General features: G+C 34.1%; 1 protein-coding gene across 1 annotated transcript; it reads left to right on the forward strand.

Annotated features, from left to right (window-relative positions):
• Positions 1 to 6961: 6961 nt before the first annotated feature.
• On the forward strand, positions 6962 to 21217 carry LOC149962885 (THAP domain-containing protein 1-like). Its single transcript, XM_090180232.1, has 5 exons — positions 6962 to 7115; positions 15749 to 15881; positions 17187 to 20958; positions 21027 to 21117; positions 21186 to 21217. Exons 3-4 carry the CDS (start codon positions 20518 to 20520, stop codon positions 21030 to 21032), a joined length of 447 nt encoding a protein of 148 aa, XP_090036358.1. The 5' UTR covers positions 6962 to 7115; positions 15749 to 15881; positions 17187 to 20517; the 3' UTR covers positions 21033 to 21117; positions 21186 to 21217.
• The last annotated feature ends 14 nt before the right edge of the window (positions 21218 to 21231 follow it).

Below are 21231 nucleotides of genomic sequence, written 5' to 3' on the forward strand. Positions count from 1 at the left end.
TAAGAAATAACTTTAAACACATAACGGTCAAACCGTGTATCCACTGGCCAAGAAAAACTTAACAACGTAAAATTATTTCTAATTATTTCTAAGGAAGTGCTGCGTAATACAAAATGGACGCGTATGATATCGTTGAAAGGAAGCCATCCTTATTACCAAGCTTATTTCAAGTGGTGTAGTTTATTTTATTTTCAACCAGCTCCTCAATTAAAAGCAAAGCTTTGATTATAAAAAAGGACTTTTTAACAAAAATATCATGCTTTTAAAAAAAACGAAACGAATTTGAATAATATTGAGTTTTTTACATTCATTAAATGGTCTCTTTTAAGTGTCAGCTAAATTTTAAGATTGCTAAATTATGGTTCACGAGTTACGACCTTAGATTACACCTGAATATTAAATTTTTATTTTAAGATCAAATTCTCCAATTCGAGAGTTGATAATTATTCGAGGAACTTTCTCCAAAATACCACAAAAAAACAGGGTTCCGCATTTTGGGTTTTTTTTCGATGTCCGATTTCTTAAACGTTGTTACTTTCCTTAATCAGTTATGCTGAAATAGAAACCATTAAAGGTGCCTTGGTTCATTCTTGACACAAGATAAATTAAGTAGATAAAATGAGAATCGATTCATTAAGTGTTTCAAACCAATAAACTTATTAAAAGGGATTGTTCCCAGTATTTTTATTATACTGCTAAAGTGTGTTGGAAAAAATGAACTCAATTTATTTATTACAAGGTGATATATTTAAAAAATGCACCCAAACGTCACATATCCCGTAGGTGAATCTCGCAAAATGTTCGATCCAACATATGCACGACATTTCTTTCAATAAAGTTAGAATTCCATGAAAACCTACCGTCTTAAAGTTTTATTTATTAAGGGTTTAAATAGTTGTAAGTTTTAAAAGAATTCCATTGACAGCCCCTTGCGCCCTCTGGTAGAAAGAATAACACCAATTCGTAAAGTATCGAGTTAAATTAAATATACAGTTTTTTAAATTATATTTAAAATTGTTTGTGACAGCTCAAATTGTAAAGAGTTATTTAATGTTATTATATAAAACAATGTAGATGTTTCTTAAGTGTTTTTCCTACGAATTATATATTTTTGCAATTTTATAAAATAGGTTGGTAATAGTTAAATAATATTTCGTGGCTCACCAATTAATAGCTAGAATCAAACATTTGATACACCAACAATATAGTGCTCTTCCAATAATAGTTAAGTAGGTGCGTGAAAATATAAATGAAATATTCGTCATTTCGTGAAAATATAGGTCATAGGTCAAGGGGTGCCGCAAGAGAATTTCAATTAGAATGTGAAAAGTAAAACTGCGAAGTACACTCTAATAAGGATATGTCTTAGGATAGCTCCTTTAAAATGTACCACCCTTTAAACTGTAAACATGTTTTTCGACTTGCCCCGGTAACGCGTTTTGGACTTTGCCCCGGTAACGCGTTCGCAGCACACACACAGACATACAGACATGGTTATTGTAATACCCCTCCTAGGGGACTTTGTCCCCTCGGCGAGGTAAAAATGAAAAACTAACAGATGAAACATTCGAAGCTGGTTACTATTTACTACTTAATCTACCGTTGCTTTAATTAAATATTTACGGGATGGAGGCTATCATTTTGTTCTAATCCGTAATTTATTTGAAACTGTTAAGAACATCATAACATAATATTCAAAGTATATTCTCAAATCTGTTCAGAATATTTTTTGATAACCCTTCAGTAATATTTATAGAAAATCCTCAATCGCTAAATTTGTGTTGTTCAGTTTGCCAATGTTTAGTACCTTTTTTATGAATGAATATAAATGGATGGGGTTGGTTTTATTTGGTTAAATGGGTTTTAAAGGGCAACAAAAATGGGGTGGTGGAATCTACATGGCATACTGCGCACAAACTGCACAAGGATTCATACCTTGGGCGTTGTTTACAAGCGCCACGGTGGACTGTTTTGAACTAAATCATTCCACAGTTTCGTTAATTCCGCCTACGTCACATGTGTTGCCCATAACTTAAAATCTCTTCAGGGTACATTTTCCAATTTAGACCCTCAATTATTTAAAAAAAAATCGTATCTCCCAATAATTTAAGTACTTACATTCCCATCAAATTTCGTAGACTTCTGAGCATGTTAAAACTAATTTAGTTGACGTCATGGTAAAGATATGAATGAGCCGAAATTTAATATTGGTACTGTTCTGGATATTTATTAACCTCGAGAGTGGAAAATAATCCACCTGTATATTAAAGACTGTAAAGCAAGAAGCTTAGGGAAAATTAATTTATCTCCTTCTAGCATTTTTTTACTGTACTTAAAATTCGCAGTGTTTCCTTAGAGTTATAATGTTTTTAGTCTCAATTTAAATGCTTTTGCTAGAGTGGTATTTTTAGTGCGATAGTGTTTGTTATTGGCTTACACCCACCTAAATATTTCAAAAGTAAGATCACGTGAAACAGAGCCATAGCTTCAGCAGACACTTTTGCTAGATTCTTGTTCTCTAACTGTAGACCAGGGAGGGTAGTGTCTGTCCCAAAGTCTTACCCCAATACAATCTTGTCTCAAATTTTAGTTTATTAAAGGCAGCTTGCAGCCAGGGCTTACCGAGAATATGCAATACTTATATTTCTAAATGAAGACTTATGTTTAATTAACAATTGTAATTGTTTCGATCTGTTCTTAAAGTGACGCCTATACTTTTTCAGGTGCTCGCTTAACCTGTCCGCTCTAATATTTTGAGAATACGACAAACAATTCCAGAGTTTGGTTTAGTGGAAAGCTTCACAGGCATAGCAATTGCTACAAGGTTTTTTTTAATGATTCACATAAAATCAGCTTTAGGCGAGATATTATAGTAAATTATTTATGATATTTGAGTTAGGTTTTTATATCTGATATATTTGCTGTATAATTTTTTTTTCTTTGGGGAGAGTTTAAAACATAATTTTTATCCAGGTGCTAAATACCGTCATTGCAGCCGTGTTACCTAAACCTTACTACAGATATAAACCCTCATATTGCGAGCCTATTAGATGGAAATTCTTTTAATTGAAGAAATCGTAAAAACTAACAAGTTGGCAAGCCAAAATATACCTCTCCTCGGAAGAATTGTCCCTAGTGCTATTAATTTCTTGAGATAACCCTTAAAGATATATCTCCGCAATTAAGAGTTACTTGTTAAAAATGTTATCCCAGTTCTATCCCGCCCGGTATAAAATTTTAATTATAATTAAAATAATTGAGATGAAACGACCAATTTTAATTTATTCAGAATATCATAAGTTAAGTAGTTACAACAGTGAGTTAGACGTACTATAACAATGTACAATTGAATTTAACCCTATTTACGGTACAAGTTTGTCAGTTGAATATAATACAAAGCAAATTTTAATGAAAGATATATCTACAGAGGGTATTATAACGACCGTTCGCTTTTTGGTTTATAATTTTAACGGAATCGGGCTGATTTTAATTAAACGATAGTTTATCGATATATTGTTAAAAGAATATTCACTAAGGCCGCGCGATAAATTTACGAGAATTATTTCCCGTCGCCATTATATCGACAATTTAGTTGATTCGGGATTGCCAGAACTGTAATGTTGTGGGCGAGTGATTAGAAAATCAAATGGCAACCAGAATTATGCAAAATTATAAATGTTTATTTTTATTCAGAACAGTCTATGGAACGTTCTAGATTTAACTTTCATCAATAACCCAACAATATATATCCCTAATACGTAATTGTACAGAACTGGTACTTAAGTGTCTAAGACTAGATTTGTCTTAGTTCATCGTGATTGAAACATAATCCAAAACACACTTACACTTAAGTAAATATTATAAATTATACTGAGTAATTTTAACTAAATTCAAACTACCTTACTATAAACTCTTGTCTTAATTAACAGCTGAGAGCTGTTCGCTACTAATTACTTCCAATCTACTTAATTAGCCTCACAGGTTGAGTTGATAATTTCAAGGGTATAATTAGGTTATTCCAATTCAAAAAATAAAACAATCAATTTTATCTTACAGCTGCCTTGAGTTAGTTCACAATTACTTTAATACTTTCAGTCTTAAACACGCACTGTTCATACACTTAAGTCCATTCGCTCACGTTCCAAACGCGAAACACAATTTAACTCTTTCCTTGACCGAAGACCGAAAATACTAATTAAAACCGCAAAGTAACCTCATAACTTTTGACCGACACCAGGACCCCGTCCTGTAGTAGTTCGTCTGACAGCCAAGAACTAAGAAAGACTAAATCTTCCATTTTGGCGGCAACGGCTTTATATACGTTTATTTGGCATTTTTTAGACCCGTCAAGATTTGACTAAAGTTCGAAAAATTTAAGAGATTATATTTTTTACCCGGTTTGATTGATAGTTCTCCACACGGTGGCGCTATATTATTACTTTGATATAGTTTCCGCGGGAGTTTTGAATAATTATCATTCAATAAACAATATATACAGTGATTGTATTAATCCGTTTAGTAAAAAAACCCGCCTTATCATAATTGTTCCTTTACTTGAATATTTTCCCTAAGGAAGTCAATGGCTCGGCGGTGAACTCAGCACTCGGTCCGTCCCAAAGTCATTAAGAAGAAGTTGGAGAGAAAACGCCCATACAAACACAACAGACTCAACATCCGCAATCGTCATAACACGAACTCAACATCCACAACAATCATAACACAAACTCAACCCCCACAACAGTCACAACACGAACTCAACAATCACGATCTACCACATAACGATAGCGAAATATCCGGTGAACGTTAACGCTCAACGTCACACGATGGTTTTGCCAATCCTTCGAGGAACTGCGTACGCAGTGATTACACTTTGCACCGAAAATGCGAACGCGTTCGCAGGCCTGACAGACAGACCCACAGACAGACACGGTGGTTGTATAACCCCTCCTAGGGGACATAGTCCCCTCGGAGAGGTAAAAACTGTTCTTTATAGATGCGTTGCAAAAATCCCATCTGAAAATCCTAAAGACGAGGTGATTAGGTGAATGTCAAAATTATGTTTTTGATAAATAAACTGTCGCAATACGATTGGCTGTAAATGTGGGTTTCATTAAATACTTTTTATAAATTTTATCTGGTTTTTTCTATGAACTCATCTTATCACATTGTCTTTTTTAATATTACTAATTACACGGATAGGCACAATTGGACACTGCATACTGTTTGGCATCTTTTTAGTTGGATTCTTCTGTAAATGGTTAATGATTTTTGTTTGTGTTGCGTATTTTGCTGTAAAGTCAGCAATTTCCTCTTATAAAGAAGTCATCTCTAAATTGTTAAAGCAACTTCTGTTTTTATTATTTAACTTACTGATATTTATGCAGAAGTCTTGTGTAAATCGTTGAAACAAATTTTCAGTTGTTATTACATAAGACTTCTTTATAAAAACACTAAGTTATGTGAATCGTTAAAACGTGTTTTGTGTTTTTAATACATAATTTACTGTTATTTATACAGGTTTTCTGTTTATCGTTAATACGAATGTTCGGTTTTTATTACTGAAGAATTTTTATAAATAACAGTAAGTTGTGTAAAACGTTTAAACGAATTTTATGTTTTAATACATAATTTACTGTTATTTATACCAAAGTCTTTTGTATATTGTTAAACCCTATTTTGTGTTTGTAATACATAATTTACTGTTTTTATTACAGAAGAATTTTAATAAATAACACTAAGTTATGTAAATCTTTAAAACGAATTTTATGTTTTTCTGTATAACATAAATATGATTATCTGTTTTTATTACATCACTTTTGTAAATTTTGCAATGTAGTATCGGTGATTATACAAATATTATTTTCTTTATAAAATACAGGTTTGGTCTGCAAACTTGTAATACATACAGACCTGTATAAAATATAGCACATTTCTGGAGTATTTGGACTCCAGAGATTTTCCGTATTTTTAACAGAAAATTGTTCTCTCAGTGTAGCCCATATCAGAGGAGCTTGTGGTTTTAATGACGAAATGGATGTGCGCTCTTGTTTATAAAGTATTGAACATACTTTACTATTACTGGAAAGGAGGTAACAAAACTAACCACACTCTTAAAAAAGGGTGTTTTAATGGTATATTAAGGGTGTAATATCTGTAATAGCGCATCCCTCCATCTGTTCTCCAGGAATACGCCGTTAATACTACCACATTTTAAAATAGCACTATCATGCGAATATGGCGATATAACGCTACTGGAAATTATGTTGGGCAAAATTTTACGCCCAATCCATACTAATCGCGCGAATGATGCAATTGATCAAAATCAAAAAAGAAAAGTTGAACAAAAAACATTTATAAAGAAAAATTTAGTTTCATTTGTGATAATTTTTCGGATATTGCGATAACGACATTTCTGATCGTGATAGTTTTTTGTGGAAATAGTTAATGTATATTTAAGGAAAGTGAAATTGGTAAGATGATTAGTGGGCACAATAGTCTAATATCCTTGCCGTGATTGGAAAGGAGCCCAAACGTAATTTTACACGTCACCAGCGTATAAAATAACCAATTCGGAAGACGAAATTTTCTGGTATGATTTATTTAACAGGGTAGGTTCATATTCTTAGATCCTGTGCTGCTTTAAGATGAACTTGAAATCGTTTCATTACAGTCCTTTTTTTACGTTGAAATAATGCATTATTGTTATAATCTAGTTTTTCTGTATAAGTATGACTTGTATTTTAAATTTAAATTAATATTACAATTGTTTTAACTAAATATAAAACGTTGAAAGAAAAGTTGATGATTTGTGAACTAGCAATTGTTTTTAAAATGTCAACAATAATTAACGTCTGAAAGATTACCCAAAATAAAATACGACTAAATGCTATCCACGAATTTAGTAAAAAATCGGGTCTTTTTTGAATAGGTTATAATTTTGAATAACAATTTATTAGAATTGCTAAAGTTACTTGTACCAGCGCTAAAACTAAAAATCGGACTTGGTTTAGTCTGGCATTATTCGACTGTCTTTGGCACCGTACACTCTTGGCTCCTGATAACGGTCAGGTTTCACACTACCTTTTCATCCAGCGCAATTCTTTGGTTCACCTTTGGTAAGCTGCCTTCCCTTTTTCAATACATTTTACCAAATCTCGGTTCATAACGACCTATAAATACCAATTTTTTGTTGCTGGGAGCTTAAAGGTTTTTAATATAAACGCAACTCAACTGTTTCCATCGAAAGTGTAACCAATGTTTTGGTACTTGTGTTAATTAAATTTTGTGGCGAAAAGTTTTTCTGAAATTATTTAAATAGTTGCAGAGGTTGAAGGCCTATTTCGCCGAAGAAGGATCTTTGGAAAGGGCCCAGCCTGGCATTCCTGCTCTCTAATATTCAGACTCGATCGAGTGACAGGCCTCGAAGTATTTCGAAACCCAGTGCAATGTTTAGAATGTAGGCCTATACCTCTAGTATTAGTATGTACATATTTGTGTTCGCGGTTCCGCTGGTATTCTTCCAATGTACCAAGGACACTGTGGGGCTTTTATTTATTTAATCCAAGAAGGACGGGACAAGCACGTGTCACGCAAGTGTTGCGCGCGGGAAAAGAGAGTCGTCTTCTCGAACTGGAGAAGAACGTCCATTCTTAGACTAGTGGACCTGTTCTCCAGAAAGTGTGCGGCCACCGAGTTTTGGGGCTCAAGTTCGTTCTTTGTTAAGAAGGCGCCATTAGGCCGGAATCAGGGTAAAAATCCAATGATACATTTAAAGAGTGAATGAAGTTCGTGAACCCCAACGTAACCTGTTGCGAGCCATCATTGAAGCCACGACGACGGAGAATGAGATACACTCTTAAAAATAAAGGCGTTATAAAGGTGTTTAAGGGTGTTATAATGGTTTGAAAGGGGTGTGAAAATGGTGTATAGCCTCTTGTTAAGGAATGAAAAAAGTCTCCAATGGGTGTTATAAAGGAGTGAGATAGGTTTAAACACCATTATTACACCTTTTGTGGGAGTTACACCACACCCTTTAGGGCAAAAGTAAGGTGTTAAAAGAGCATATAATAAAGAGGTTTTATCTTACAAAAAAGGTGTTTAGGGAAACCTTAAAAGCGCCCTTGTCAAGGATTACCTCTACACCATATACTACGAATATTGAAACATAAATGGTATTAGAAGCACCTTTTAGGAAGGTGTAGTTACTCTTTTTATACTGTTAAAAACACCCTTTTGAAGATCGAAGTGACACCCATAAATGATTAGATTACACTTTTTATGTTCTAATTAGCACCTTTTAAGATCTGAATTAACACCTCTCGGGATCCAAATTAACACCGATTTGCCAAAGTGTTAATACGCCTTTTTAAGAGTTAAATCACACCTTTAAACGTGTTAATACGCCCATTTGTAGGGTTAAATCACACATTTAATACTACAGGTTTATGCACATCGTATTATTAAATGACAATCAAAAATCAAATAATTGCATATATATAGTTTGTAAATATTTGTGAATAATTATCTGTTTTTAAATGTTATTGGAATTTATATCTTATTGTTTAATTTACTTATTGGTTTAAGCAAGAAGTGTTAAAATTTCTATAAAATGCGAATTAAAGAAGAAATAATGACCAATAAATATCATGTTTTTGATTGATAGTGACACCTATTATCATGTTAAGTCGAAAGTTTCAGTCCAACCTGGGCTTTAGTGTCAATTTTTGACTTCTGGCTTGAAAATCTACAACGCCTGGGCCAATGAAATGATCCACAACCCCAAATTTCCCCACTGCGCAAAGCGTATCAACATCCGTGAATTCTACGTAACAGAGCTGGTCCGAGATGATCAGAAATTACGCCTCAAGTAATATCTTAATCGAGGGTGATTAGTTAAAGGAAAAGTCCAGGTTGGGTAAAACTTGGATCTCTTTCAAAGATCATGTTTAAATATACTCAAAAATATCAGTCGTAAAATTGTATCTTTTTTTAATGACGAGAAATAAATTTTTAAACGAGCCAAATTTCCCCGCCAAGCGATCTGCCATTTTGTTTCGCGGTGACGTTTTAGGACTTTAATCAGGCGCTGTTCGCGCTATAACAGCGCTCTGTTCCCAGCGCGCGCTTGCTCCGCGTGCGGCCTGTCTGAGGGAAGACGAAAGAAAATGGCAGCTCACTTGGCGGGTAAATTTTGCTCGTTTAAAAATTAATTTCTCGTCATTAAAAAAATATACAATTTTACGACTGGTATTTTTGAGCATTTTTAAACATAATCTTTGAAATAGACCCAAGTTTTACCCAACCTGGACTTTTCCTTTAAATAAAATACGATAAAGATATTTTTTCGTGCTTAAGCTATCAATAAGTTTTTATACATATTTTATCTCTCCGTCATTCGGTTTTTTAACAGATAATAATACTTTTTTTACACGTTTGGTTTTCGGTATAAAACACCCCGGGCATTATTGTTCCTTGTCGCAGTTTTATTTACGTCTTAGGTGTAGCCGGTTCGTTGTTGTGTTGCTTTGGTAATACTGAAATTTTTAAAAACTGTCTCGATCACTTTGCCGTGCTTTAAGCTTTTACACTTTCTTCATTGAAAAACAACTTCTTCGAATTGGTTTAATTGAAACGATGTGAAATGAAAAAATATATATTAATTTAAAAATAAATATCAATTTGTATTCAACTACATTAGTTTTTTGTGTTTTCACTGTTTCTATTGGTAAAATAGTATTTATTAGAAACACAATTCCTTTAACAATCTTTCAAGGGTGTTTTTCAAACCGACAAAAGGGGTTCTTGAACACTTTCATATGGCATACTAAAACTTTTACAATTGTGTGTGAGCTATTAGGTGCAATGTACCTTTTAAAAGGTCATTTAAACAGATTTATAGGTTAATTTATTTATTAAAGGTGTGATTTTACTTTGCAAGGGGCATATTTATACCCTTAAAACAGTGATTTTACTCCTTAAATGGGCATATTTATAAATCTAAAGGTGTGATTAAAGTCTTACCAGGTGCAACTAAACTGTTTTAAAGTGTGTATTTACACCATTGAAAGTGTGATTTTACTCTTTAAAAAGACGTATTTACACCTCTGTAGGTGTTATTTATCTCTTACCAAGTGCAATTTCTCTGTTTTAAAGTGAGCATTTACACCTTTAAAAGAGTGATTTTACGTTTTAAAAGAACCTAATTACAACTCTGTATTTGCGATTCAACTCTTATCAGGTGCAATTTTTATCTTTTAAATTGTGTATCTACACCTTTTGAATTGTGATTGTACACTTTAAAGGTGAGATGTAACTCTCACCAGGTGCAAATTACACCTTTAAGAGTGTGCATTTATTATTTAAAGGTGTTCTATAACTCTTTAAAAGGGTTTTGAACTCCTTCACGGGTTTGATTTTTCCTTTTAATACGCGTATTGCCACCTTTAAAGGCATGATTTAATGCTTAAAGGTACAAAATGACTCTTTAAAGGTGTATTTTATGCCACCAAAAGGTATACATTGTAATTGTATAATTTTAAAGGTGTAGTTACTGCCGAAAAAGGGTGCAATTGCATACATTTAAAGGTGTAGTTTCTGTTACAAACAGGAGTATTTTCGTTTCAAAAGGTGTACTTTGTATCGCGAAAGGGTGTACATTAAGTATCTGGAAGTTGTCATATTTGTGGCGAAGAAAAAGGTGTTATGAAGCACCCGTTTTTTTAAGAGTGTAGGAGTACTGAAGTTAAAAACAATAACTAATTAAGGGTACGGAAAGAGCAACGGGTTCGTTCTGCTAAGGTTGCCACAGAGTCGTCGGGACCTGTGTGTAGTATTTCCGCTAAGGTATCCAAAATTAGTTTAAACCGGTCAATTTAAACTTTCAATTAGAATTTTTATCGGCTGTATTAGTTCAATTTGTCGAACGGTTACAATTGCGGTTATATTTAAGATGTCTGGAAGTTTGGAAAAATAATTTAGTATTATATTTGGTTTTAAAGATTATTCTGTAATTAGCCGTTATTGGCAGTAACTTTCTCTAGATCACCCTTAAGGTAATCCCACTAGGAAAGCAGTGCACTAGCTTATCATTTATTCTAGTAATACCATGGTACCATTTTAATTTATATTTCAAAGTTCACGTTTATTTTTATTAATTCTAATAAGTTAATCAATTTCAAACATTGAAATCCTTCGTCTTAAAGTTCATATGCACAACTAAATAAAACTTTTTTATAGGTAGATATACTTTAAATATAATCAAAAATATTATTAAAATAAGTTATGAATTAAATAAAACGCGAATAGCAGCAGACGAAAAGTTTCTAAATTCGCGGGGAAATCACAAAACGGAAGTACGCGCGCGCATCTATTCACTGACGTCATCGGCGAGAGTCCCATCATAAACACATGGTTTAAATGAAATGTTACCAAGCCTACTACAAGCTCTTTTTGGATGAAAGTGAAAATGAGGATGATCATATAAATGATGGTAGTTCATCTGATGATAGTTTGAACCTAGAAGACAGGCTCATAGATAACTCTTGGCAAGTTATTTAATTTTTTATATATATATAGTATGTAACTTTCTAAATTAAATTTTTATGTTATTGTTTAGGTGTATGTGCAAGAATTGCGAAATTATGCCCAGTGCTTTGGAGTGTGTTTGCTGCGTTGAACAAGCCACTGTCAATAATAGAGCGATTGAGTCAAATTTTATTTGCATAATTTATCATAGAGGTTTTCAATGAAATTGTTTGGAAGTGGAGGTGTTACGCACAGCTTACACAGCTTATGTTAGCCAAGAAATGAGTAGACTGGGGGTGAATGCCAGAAATTTAAACCAAAATGAGTAAGATTACTATTTTGAAGGTTACTAAATTACACTAAGAGGCTAATAGAGGGTGCTACAGCGTCCATTCTTTTGGCTGGATATTTTTTGCCCGCAGTTTCTAATTTTTTTATTAGGAAATTCCGATATACAGCCTATCGTCAATTTATACGATGGATGTATACAACTATTGGTTTCAGAAATAGGGTTGTAATCCCGGCATGTGTCGTTCGCAAGATAAGAGAAACATTTCCCAATCCAAATTTCGTGTATACTAACTTTATGTATGCGTAAGGTGGTAATTTTTCTATTTGGGTGTAATTCTTTTTTTAAATTAGCCAATTTCTAGTTAGTTGTTTCCTAGGCATTTAATAATACTTTAAAGCATTTTAGACATTTTTAATATTGAAGCATGAAGCATTTTGTGATTAAATGATTAAATTGAATTTTAAGTCATTTTTAATATGTAACTATTTTAAATATTGTAAAAGCCTAGTCTCATTTATAAGCAAAATTTTATTAAAAAAACACATTGGTGTTATATAGATAAAAATTCATATGGTTCTATTTTATTTTTTACCAAACCTTGAAACATGTTTCGCTATTAACTCCGATTTTTCAGGATGGTTATAGGTGCTAGACATTGGAGGTGTTACAGGTATTTTTGGTTCTAATTCGAGTAGCTTTTCAGCAGCTTTGTAGGTTGGTGCCACTCTCCTCCTTTCCAAAACCATTTGTAATAATTCATTTACATAATCTGTAAAAGAACAACAAATTAAAAAAATAAGTGAGTAGGTCAATTAGCGAGTTTTATAAATTAATAGCAAACTACCATAAGTAGCATCCTCTTTAATAATTGATACTACACATTCTCCTTTTTTGGCCTTTGGAAAGCGCATTCTGTACTGTGGGTTTCCCTCTGCAGTTTCTTTTTGTACCCTCTTACAATTTTCATTGTTATGTAGTGCAGCAAGACTTAATCTAAATTTAAAAAAATTAATAATATATTTAAAATTATTTCAACTTTGGTTTAGAAGTAATTAAATTTTACCTGCATAACATTCCTTCGTAAAAGAAATGTACATTTTTGGGGGCTTTTTTTGATAGCTGCGAGTGATATCCTTCTAAGCTACTAGTTTGGCCTTCACTAGATACCATTTTGATATCATTACACAGTCGTGTATTTCTGACAATCTTGGAGAGCTGTACATGGGCCAATGAACCTAGTTGTAGAAAATTAGCATACAGTAAACTAAAGCCATTTAGTTTCCCATAGAGCTTTCTAGAAGTTCTAGAGGACAAAACGAGAACTTCGCGAAACTGCTGGAATTCGTCTGCTAAGGTTGCCTCGCCGAGCCTTAGTGTGGTTACCTGCTGGAAATACAGGAGTTCGCGAAGTTCTAGCTTTGTCCGCTAGAAGGCTCTAGTTCCATACCTTCGTGTATCCATTTCTTTTTTCTCCTACTTTCATCAATCGGTTGATGCGTGCAAGTATGGCAAATCATGATTTTCATGCTTATTTGAAACGTGATTAAGCAAACTTAACCACTTGCCCCTCTTATCAAACGGTCTTCCAGGACTACTACAAGCCGACCAGTGGAGATGATTCTGGATACTTTGATTCCACTCTCCAATTCGGTCGCAATCGGTATATTTAGAAGCTTGTGTTAACTTTTTACCTATGGCTTTCGTTATATGCCAAGCGTCGAATTGATGCTCTACCTCCGGATAATTCTCTCTAAGATACTTTCGAACTTGTACATGCCTATATGTAACGAGTGTTTGTAGGTAAACTTCTTGTTCTTCCAAAACCCATGCATCTTTTAAGTCCTTCAAGTTCCATTGCATTTGATGATTTCACTTCGTTACATTGCACAAGTTGAAATGTTACTATCTCTCCATTGGTTAGGTTCATTATAGTGTAGGATCCAAACTTTGCATTGTGACCTAAATGAAGAATAATAATTAGGACTTTTGACACACAACCAGTTCATTTAATCCTCACCAGGGCTGTCCATTCTCGCGTCGCCTCCAAAGTTATGTCTTTCTCCGTTCATTTTACACTTTGACATAATTTCATTTTCCTCTTTTTTCCACCGTAAAAGAATACTTGGGTAGAGATAACACTTTTGAATTTTAAAGAAAGTTCGCAGAGAAATGAATGGTATTTGCATAAATTTAAACATGTTTATCACAGTAGAGGAGAGACTTCTAGAAAATAATATTGAAGCAGCGGCAAATAAATTTCCAAAAGGCATTATTCCACTCATAGGTTGACTGTTCCAAGTTCTTACGTGACGTCTCGGACATTCAGACTCCACCGTAACCATAGATCCAACTGTACGTTTGATTCTTGCGATGCAAGGGAGGTTGCAAATGAAACAAGTTGAAAAAAGAGTCACAAGCAGCTTTCAAAGACAATATATTTGCGTTCAAACGATTGTGGTTTCTCTTCGTCATCCGATCCTGATTCAGACCTATAAAACAACCACATTTATTTATATGGAAAGGTTTTATTTAAAAGATTTTCTTACTTGGAAAAAGTATCTGGTAGAAAGTCTGGGTCATTATTAGGTTGACTAGGATTACGTTCTGGCATATTTTCATCACTGCTCTGAGTTTAAAAACTATCATTCTCTGGGGCATCTAAATTGTCGTTGGCGAATACAATATTACATTGGGTTGCTGAAGCAGAGGTTTTTTATCATCAGTTTGAATACCTACAACATAATTCCGAGCAAATTAGATATAGTTATAAATTATTTATAATAAAATAAAAATTTAAGTAAAGTTACATTTTCTAAGAGTCTTGACTTTCTTTGTGGTACTTGTTTGTGTGTAACAAGATTTAAATGTTTTTTTCTCGGAGTCATTAGTTCGGGGGCCTTGGGTTTTAAGGTTAATAATCCACGGGTCAGTTTAACAAGCAGTATGCACTCTTGAGTCTTCTTTTGTGTCAAGAAAATTAGAGACAGATTCATAATCCACAGTAGTAGCTGAAGCTTCGAAAATCTTTTCCCCACAGCTAACCTCCGGTTCGCTTGTTACATGTTCACTGAGCAACTGATTAACAACATTTTTACGTCTTCGTTTTTCAGCGGCTGGCCTTTTAATTGTTTCTTGGGCATCTTTACTCGACTTGGTTTGATTATACGAAAAAATCGTGGGCACAGCGTCTGATTTTAACTTAGGAAGCTTTTTGCCAGTGAATCCAATGGATAACAAAAATTCATCGCTACTACCTGGTTCAAAACATTCCTTTTCAAAGTGCAGTTGACATAATCTTGAAAACTTGGTTGGTTTAAAGTTTTTCCGTTTAATTTTCACAATCCATTTCTTTAATAATACTTCATTAGCAAGGGGAAACCGAAAAAAACTATTTCCAGGTGTTGCGCTTGAAGATGTGCAGCCATACACGGAACAATAACCCATTTTTATAATAGGGCGAGGCTTACGCGAGCTTAGGCCAACGATTACATTTAAGAAACTCGGGTGTCCACGTAAATGTGGTAAAATAAAGAATGTAAATCAATTATAAATAAATATACGAAAATAGAATAAAATAAATATACATATAATTATATAATAATAATATAGACAAAAACGAACTGCTCAGAGGCTTATGCGAAACTCGGCAAAACGACGAAAAAATGCGGGAACATTCACTTCGATGACGTCAAACGATAAAATTTCCCGAGCATGCGCAATGACAAAACCGGATATAAGTCAGGGGCGCCTTTGCTTTGCAGGGAAGCATCTCCTTGATAGGGGGCTGTGCATATGAACTTTAACTATATCTTAATAAGAATATCCTAAATCAGAATTTTCAAAATTGGTTTAACTATTTTTTTCAACGAATTGAGAGATCTGGTTGCAATAAGGGTCTTGACCATGTAAGTAACCATCAAAATCGTTACAAAGGTTCGAAAGAAATCAGTCTCGACAGCAGCGATGAAATTTGGCCTGGTGTATTTCGCGATGGCAGTGGCTCTGATGATGGCTAGCGTGTGCACTCGCTTGGCGCAAGCGAATGACTTTCTCAAACCTTATGATGGTGAGCATATTAAGAGTTATTTTATAAATGTTGAAGACCAATGGATTGGGAACTGAAGAAACTCTTAGGTTATTAATTCTTTTTTTGCCGAATTATTTAGTGAAATGGGTGATGGATATGTTGTACTTAATGCTAGGGTTATTGAGAACATGTACTTAATATAGAGGGTAGTTGAGATATTGTATAGATTATAGAGGGTAGTTGAGATATTGTTCTTAATATAGAGGGTAGTTGTGATAGTGTACATAATATAGACAGTATATGAGATGTTGTAATTAAAATAGAAGGTAGTTGCGAGATTAGACTAATAATCAGCTAGCTAGGCTAATACCCAAGGCACCACCTTAGGCCTAAGTCATCATGTGACTTTTGAAGCCCTTAATTCAGGTGGCCGGGCTACAATGTGTAGGAGGGTAGTGGCAAGCCCTGCATGCCACGAGATCAAGCCAACAGCTCCCTACACTAACTATTACCGTTAACCTAGACAAGTTTTTATGGAAGGGGAAACCGAAGAACTCGGGGGAAAAACCCCTTAAACCAGTGGGGAGAGAACTTGCAAACTCAACGCGGAAGGAGTTGTTCCGAGTTTTCACCCAGTGCCACAAGCTGGGATTGAACCCGGCTCCTCTTGCTGCGAGGCGAAAGTGCTAACCACTCCGCCACTTAATATAAAGGGTAGTTGTGCACTTTCGATATTGAAGTTAATATAGAGGATTAGAGGGTAACTGATATATTGTACGTACTGTAGAGGATTGTTATTGATAAAATAAAATTAGCCATATTTATTTGAGCGCTGATATTATTTCTCTAAAATTAACGGTGGTTTAAAGAACATTACATAGGACACTAATTGATTTCGGTTATTGATAGTTATTACGTAATTGTCGAAAGGGTTTACTCGTCAGACTCCACTTTCTTGGTTAACATAATTTCAGCCAGGTCAGTGTGATGGCAATAAACACGACCGGAAACTCGTTTTTTCCTCAATTTCGAAATTAATTACCCTCAGAAAAGAAAGGCATGCTTTAATGGCCAATATTTGATTTTCAGATTCAATTATTTAATTTACAAGTGTAAACATTTCTACAATTTACTTCAAATAAGTCGTTATCGGTGATTTTTCGTTTACGTTTACCTGACAGTAGGGTAATCTGGTAACTGCTCATGGAGTGTTCTCAATACCTGATCATATAATTATTTAAATGATCTTTGGTTAACAGACTATAATCAAACAATTAGCGAAATGAGAATAGGATAATCAACTCAAACTCAGATCCTGTGAAATTTTCATCCTTTTATTTCCAGTATGCAAATACTACCCGAAGAAGGGCGACAAACTGTGCCCAGAGGACTATGACTGTAACTGTAGAGATACAAGTGACAAGTGCACGTGTAAGAATATCCCGTTCGATGAACCGCGGGTGATGTAGTAGCTTTTCATTTTTTCTGCTGTTCCCCATATGATAATTTACCATCAATGATTAAATACAGTGAAGTATTACGAAATAATTTTTTTGAAAGCGAAACAAATTTTTTCTTACATGTTATCCAAAATCTCAATAAGGCAATGGAAGTTCTACAGCTGGCCTTAGGCTATACCGTGGCGTAGGATAAAACACTTTGCAATGTAACATAATGTTTCCACTCTGCAGTGTCTATTTTCGTTCTGATATCGTATTTTTCTCAAAAACTATTATGGGTATAGTTTTGAAATTTTAAGGGTATACGTATATCGTCGAGAATATTATAATTTCTGATTTTCAGAAAATACTAAAAAGACCTTCATATATTTTAAATTAAGCGGTTTTCAAAATACAGACTGTTAAAAAATTTCCAAATTACTTATCCATAATTTTAACTTGAATTACACTTTATTTAGTATTAAAAATACATACTCGAGCATACTTTTAAATTCCAGAAATCAACTGACTTTAGCATGGTTGAAACAAGGATTTTTCTAACTTGCAGGAATTTTTATCGACAAAGAGTATAGGATTTAACTTTAAACCTTATTCAAGTCTTCGAAAAGATGGAAATTTGCATTCATATTTTCCCTTTATTTAAGTCAAATTAATACTTATTTAGGACTTTATATAAATCAAAATGTGTCGTAGCAATATAGACATTTAAAATATAAGTAATGAATGATATATTAAATAGTATATAATCGTGAGATTTGTTATAGTCTTAAATGTGTCAGATTTTCGTAACTCAGAAATATCTAGTCTAAGACTGGAACCTTATTTATACTAGTTCCTTCCTAAAAGAAGACTTCCTATTGTTTAAGGGTCACCCTCAATCATGGGCCAATAAAAGATATTCATTGCATTGAAGCTTAAATAATTATTTTAATCGTATAAATAAAAAATTTCCACCATATATTTATTGATTAAGTATGATTGTCTCAAGATACAGGATGTCTCAAAGTATTGCTGCCGTGTTAATTGAACATCTAATGTTGGCTTTAAAAATTTCACGAACGGGTCTGCCATATCGATTATTAAATTTTAAATGGCAAGCTATGCGGGTAACGTATATTTCAGAAGCTCGTCTCTTTGTAAGAAAATAATGAACAAATTATGAAAACAACTTAACTCTTGAAATCGAATGACACCTATCGGCAGAAAATAGTGTAACGATTAACGAAGAATTTTACTGTAGAATGCCAAACGTGATGATTGTAGGACTCTGCAAAGGGTAACTCCTCTTCCTACAAGAGGCCACGGTAGATTGACGAGGAAGTAGATGGGCCAAAAAAAGATGGTTTTCCCTGAGGAGCAGATGGGAACCATCCACTGCGAGTTTCTTGAGAGGATAGATGGGACACCCTCTACCTCAATTCTGAAATTTCCAAATTGGGGGGTGTGGCTTGTAGGTAATTTGTTACGCAATGAGTTTGACTTTAACGAACAGTTGCTTCAGGAAACGAGACATTTTGTAAAAAAAACCTCAAGGGGCTAGTGATGTAAAATACCCGGGTATTTATAACGCAGGGTAAATACCTTAGGTACTTACCCGGGTAAATACCCAAAATACATAAATACCCAGGTGTTTATAAACACCTTTAATTTCTTTGTTAAATATTTTTTAATTTATTCAATTAAGAATACGGCAATTGAAAAACCCACAAACACATCAAGTTATTATCATATTACATATTAATTATTGTTTTTTTTTACTTTTTTTGCAAATTTTACATAGTAACATTACATATGAGATAACTATTAAATATTATTTATTCATTATCTGGATGATCACTTGAAAGTTCAGTCTCTGCTGCCCCTGGCTCTCCTCAGACTCCTCATCATGACTATTTTATTACCAGGCTTAACACTAACAGTAACATGAGCAATTAAGGATTTTATTCATTTCATGTGGGCCATTAAAACATTTCCTGGTATACTTTGTCATTTTGTTGACATTAGAATGTTTGTATTCCTTACAGCACTATATATGAAAGCAACACCTTTATTTTTATCTTTGAATAACTCCCAGGCTAGAAATAAAATTGACTAATATAAAACTGCTTTTAAAAATGTAGTTTGCCCAAATTTCCCTACCTAATAAGCCCAAACCAAGAAAAAGATGTAGACAAGGAGGATAACATATAGCTCCACTCGACCCGATACTAACTAACGTCCTAATCATAAAAATCCTAGTTTTGGGTATTTACCCGTGCATGGGGTAAATACCCGGGTAAATACCTATTTAAAAATACCCTACCCACTGGGTTTTTACCCGACTTACATCACTACAAGGGGCTAACCACTCTAAGAAAGTCTGTACACCGGATTACGCTTAGATTAGCACTGCCAAAGGCAGGGACTTCAAAGATTACGCGTAATCCCATTAGTACAGTCAATGGTACGGCTCTGTACACCGATTACGCGGAGTGATCAGCCCCTCGAAAAAACTAGTGACTTGCCGAAACCTTTGAAGGTCACTCTCCGTACTAATGGACGTCTAGACAAAGGATCCTAAAGTCCTTCTAAAGCGTCTTCAAACCTTGAACGGGGCCCTCAACACCAACTGTTGGAAGGTTCTTAGCACGACGTAGGAACCGGCTGTTATCCGTGGGATTTTCCAAATGAATAGAGAGGCAGTTTTTGTTGCCGTAACAAGTCTGAATCGGGGTATCTTCAAGATACTTCATTATCAAACCAAGCTCAATCTGTAAGTATTGAAGAGTGTGACGTTAATCTCACACCTGTTATTGTACCCGTACCTAAAAACTCTGAAATGTCGCAACTGCAAATAAAGAGTGGCCTGTGTCCAGTGAACCATCACTTTCCGATCACAGACACATTTGCTTAATTTTTTTCAGTGAAACTGGTCCGTCCGTTGTTTCATTACTTGATTTAGTTCCGTTTTCACTCTTAAAGCGTTTGCTTCGTAAAAAATTAGGGTTTTAAAGTTTATTCAAGTACACAAATTCATTTTTCGCGCGACTATATTTCGTAAATTATTCACAAATTTCGTTTCTGTCGGCCAGCTGGAAGTTAACCATTCTTATTAGGTAAAAATCCTCAATTTTTTCACTGTATTTACTGATAACCTAGAATTCGACATATTTGGTTTGTTTGAAAATTTTGGAGAATAACTATATTGAGATTTGAGAGTTGAGGCGTGATTGAAAATGTCGAGCAGCGCAGTTTGTGTAGTAGCACACTGTGATAATAATTATACCAATTGCCGAGGATCAGATATTTGGTTTCATTCATTTCCAAAAGATCCACAGAAGATAATGACATGGATTAAAGCATTAGGAAAATCAGAAGATTATAATCCCCCTTCAAATTGGAGAGTATGCTCAGCTCACTTCACAACCGATAACTTTAATCTGATTACTTTTCAAAAGGGCACTAAGCAACACTCCTTGAAAAGAAATGCTGTTCCAAGTGTATTAGACCCAAATGGTTTTAAAAAGGCAAGAATAAGATGTCCTACAATGTCTGAAGATGAAACCAATCCGACAGTGAAAAATAAGGAGCTAGGTGAACCATCATTAAAAATAACAGATGCGTCCCAATTAGTTTTTAGAGAAGATCCGACACAGTTCCATACGTACTCTTCTAAAGTAAGTTAATATTCAATTAGCTGATAAGTGATGGTGATAATGATAACCTTTGAATTTAATGTTGGAAGGCTTAATTAATATTATGTAATAGAAATTATCTGTGTCTACTGCATCCCAAGCAAAACCATCGTATAAAAGTATTGGAGTGCAAGTGAATAAGTAAGAAATAATTAAATTATCAAAAAATACTTTCTCAAAGTGTTCATTGCGAGATTTTGAATGTTCAGAGTCCAACACCGTCTCCTATTAAACCTTAAAAATCTGGTTGCACTG

Source organism: Leiobunum rupestre, chromosome 1 (assembly GCF_980474605.1).
Source record: "Leiobunum rupestre chromosome 1, qqLeiRupe1.1.hap1, whole genome shotgun sequence".
Taxonomy (NCBI): domain Eukaryota; kingdom Metazoa; phylum Arthropoda; class Arachnida; order Opiliones; family Sclerosomatidae; genus Leiobunum; species Leiobunum rupestre.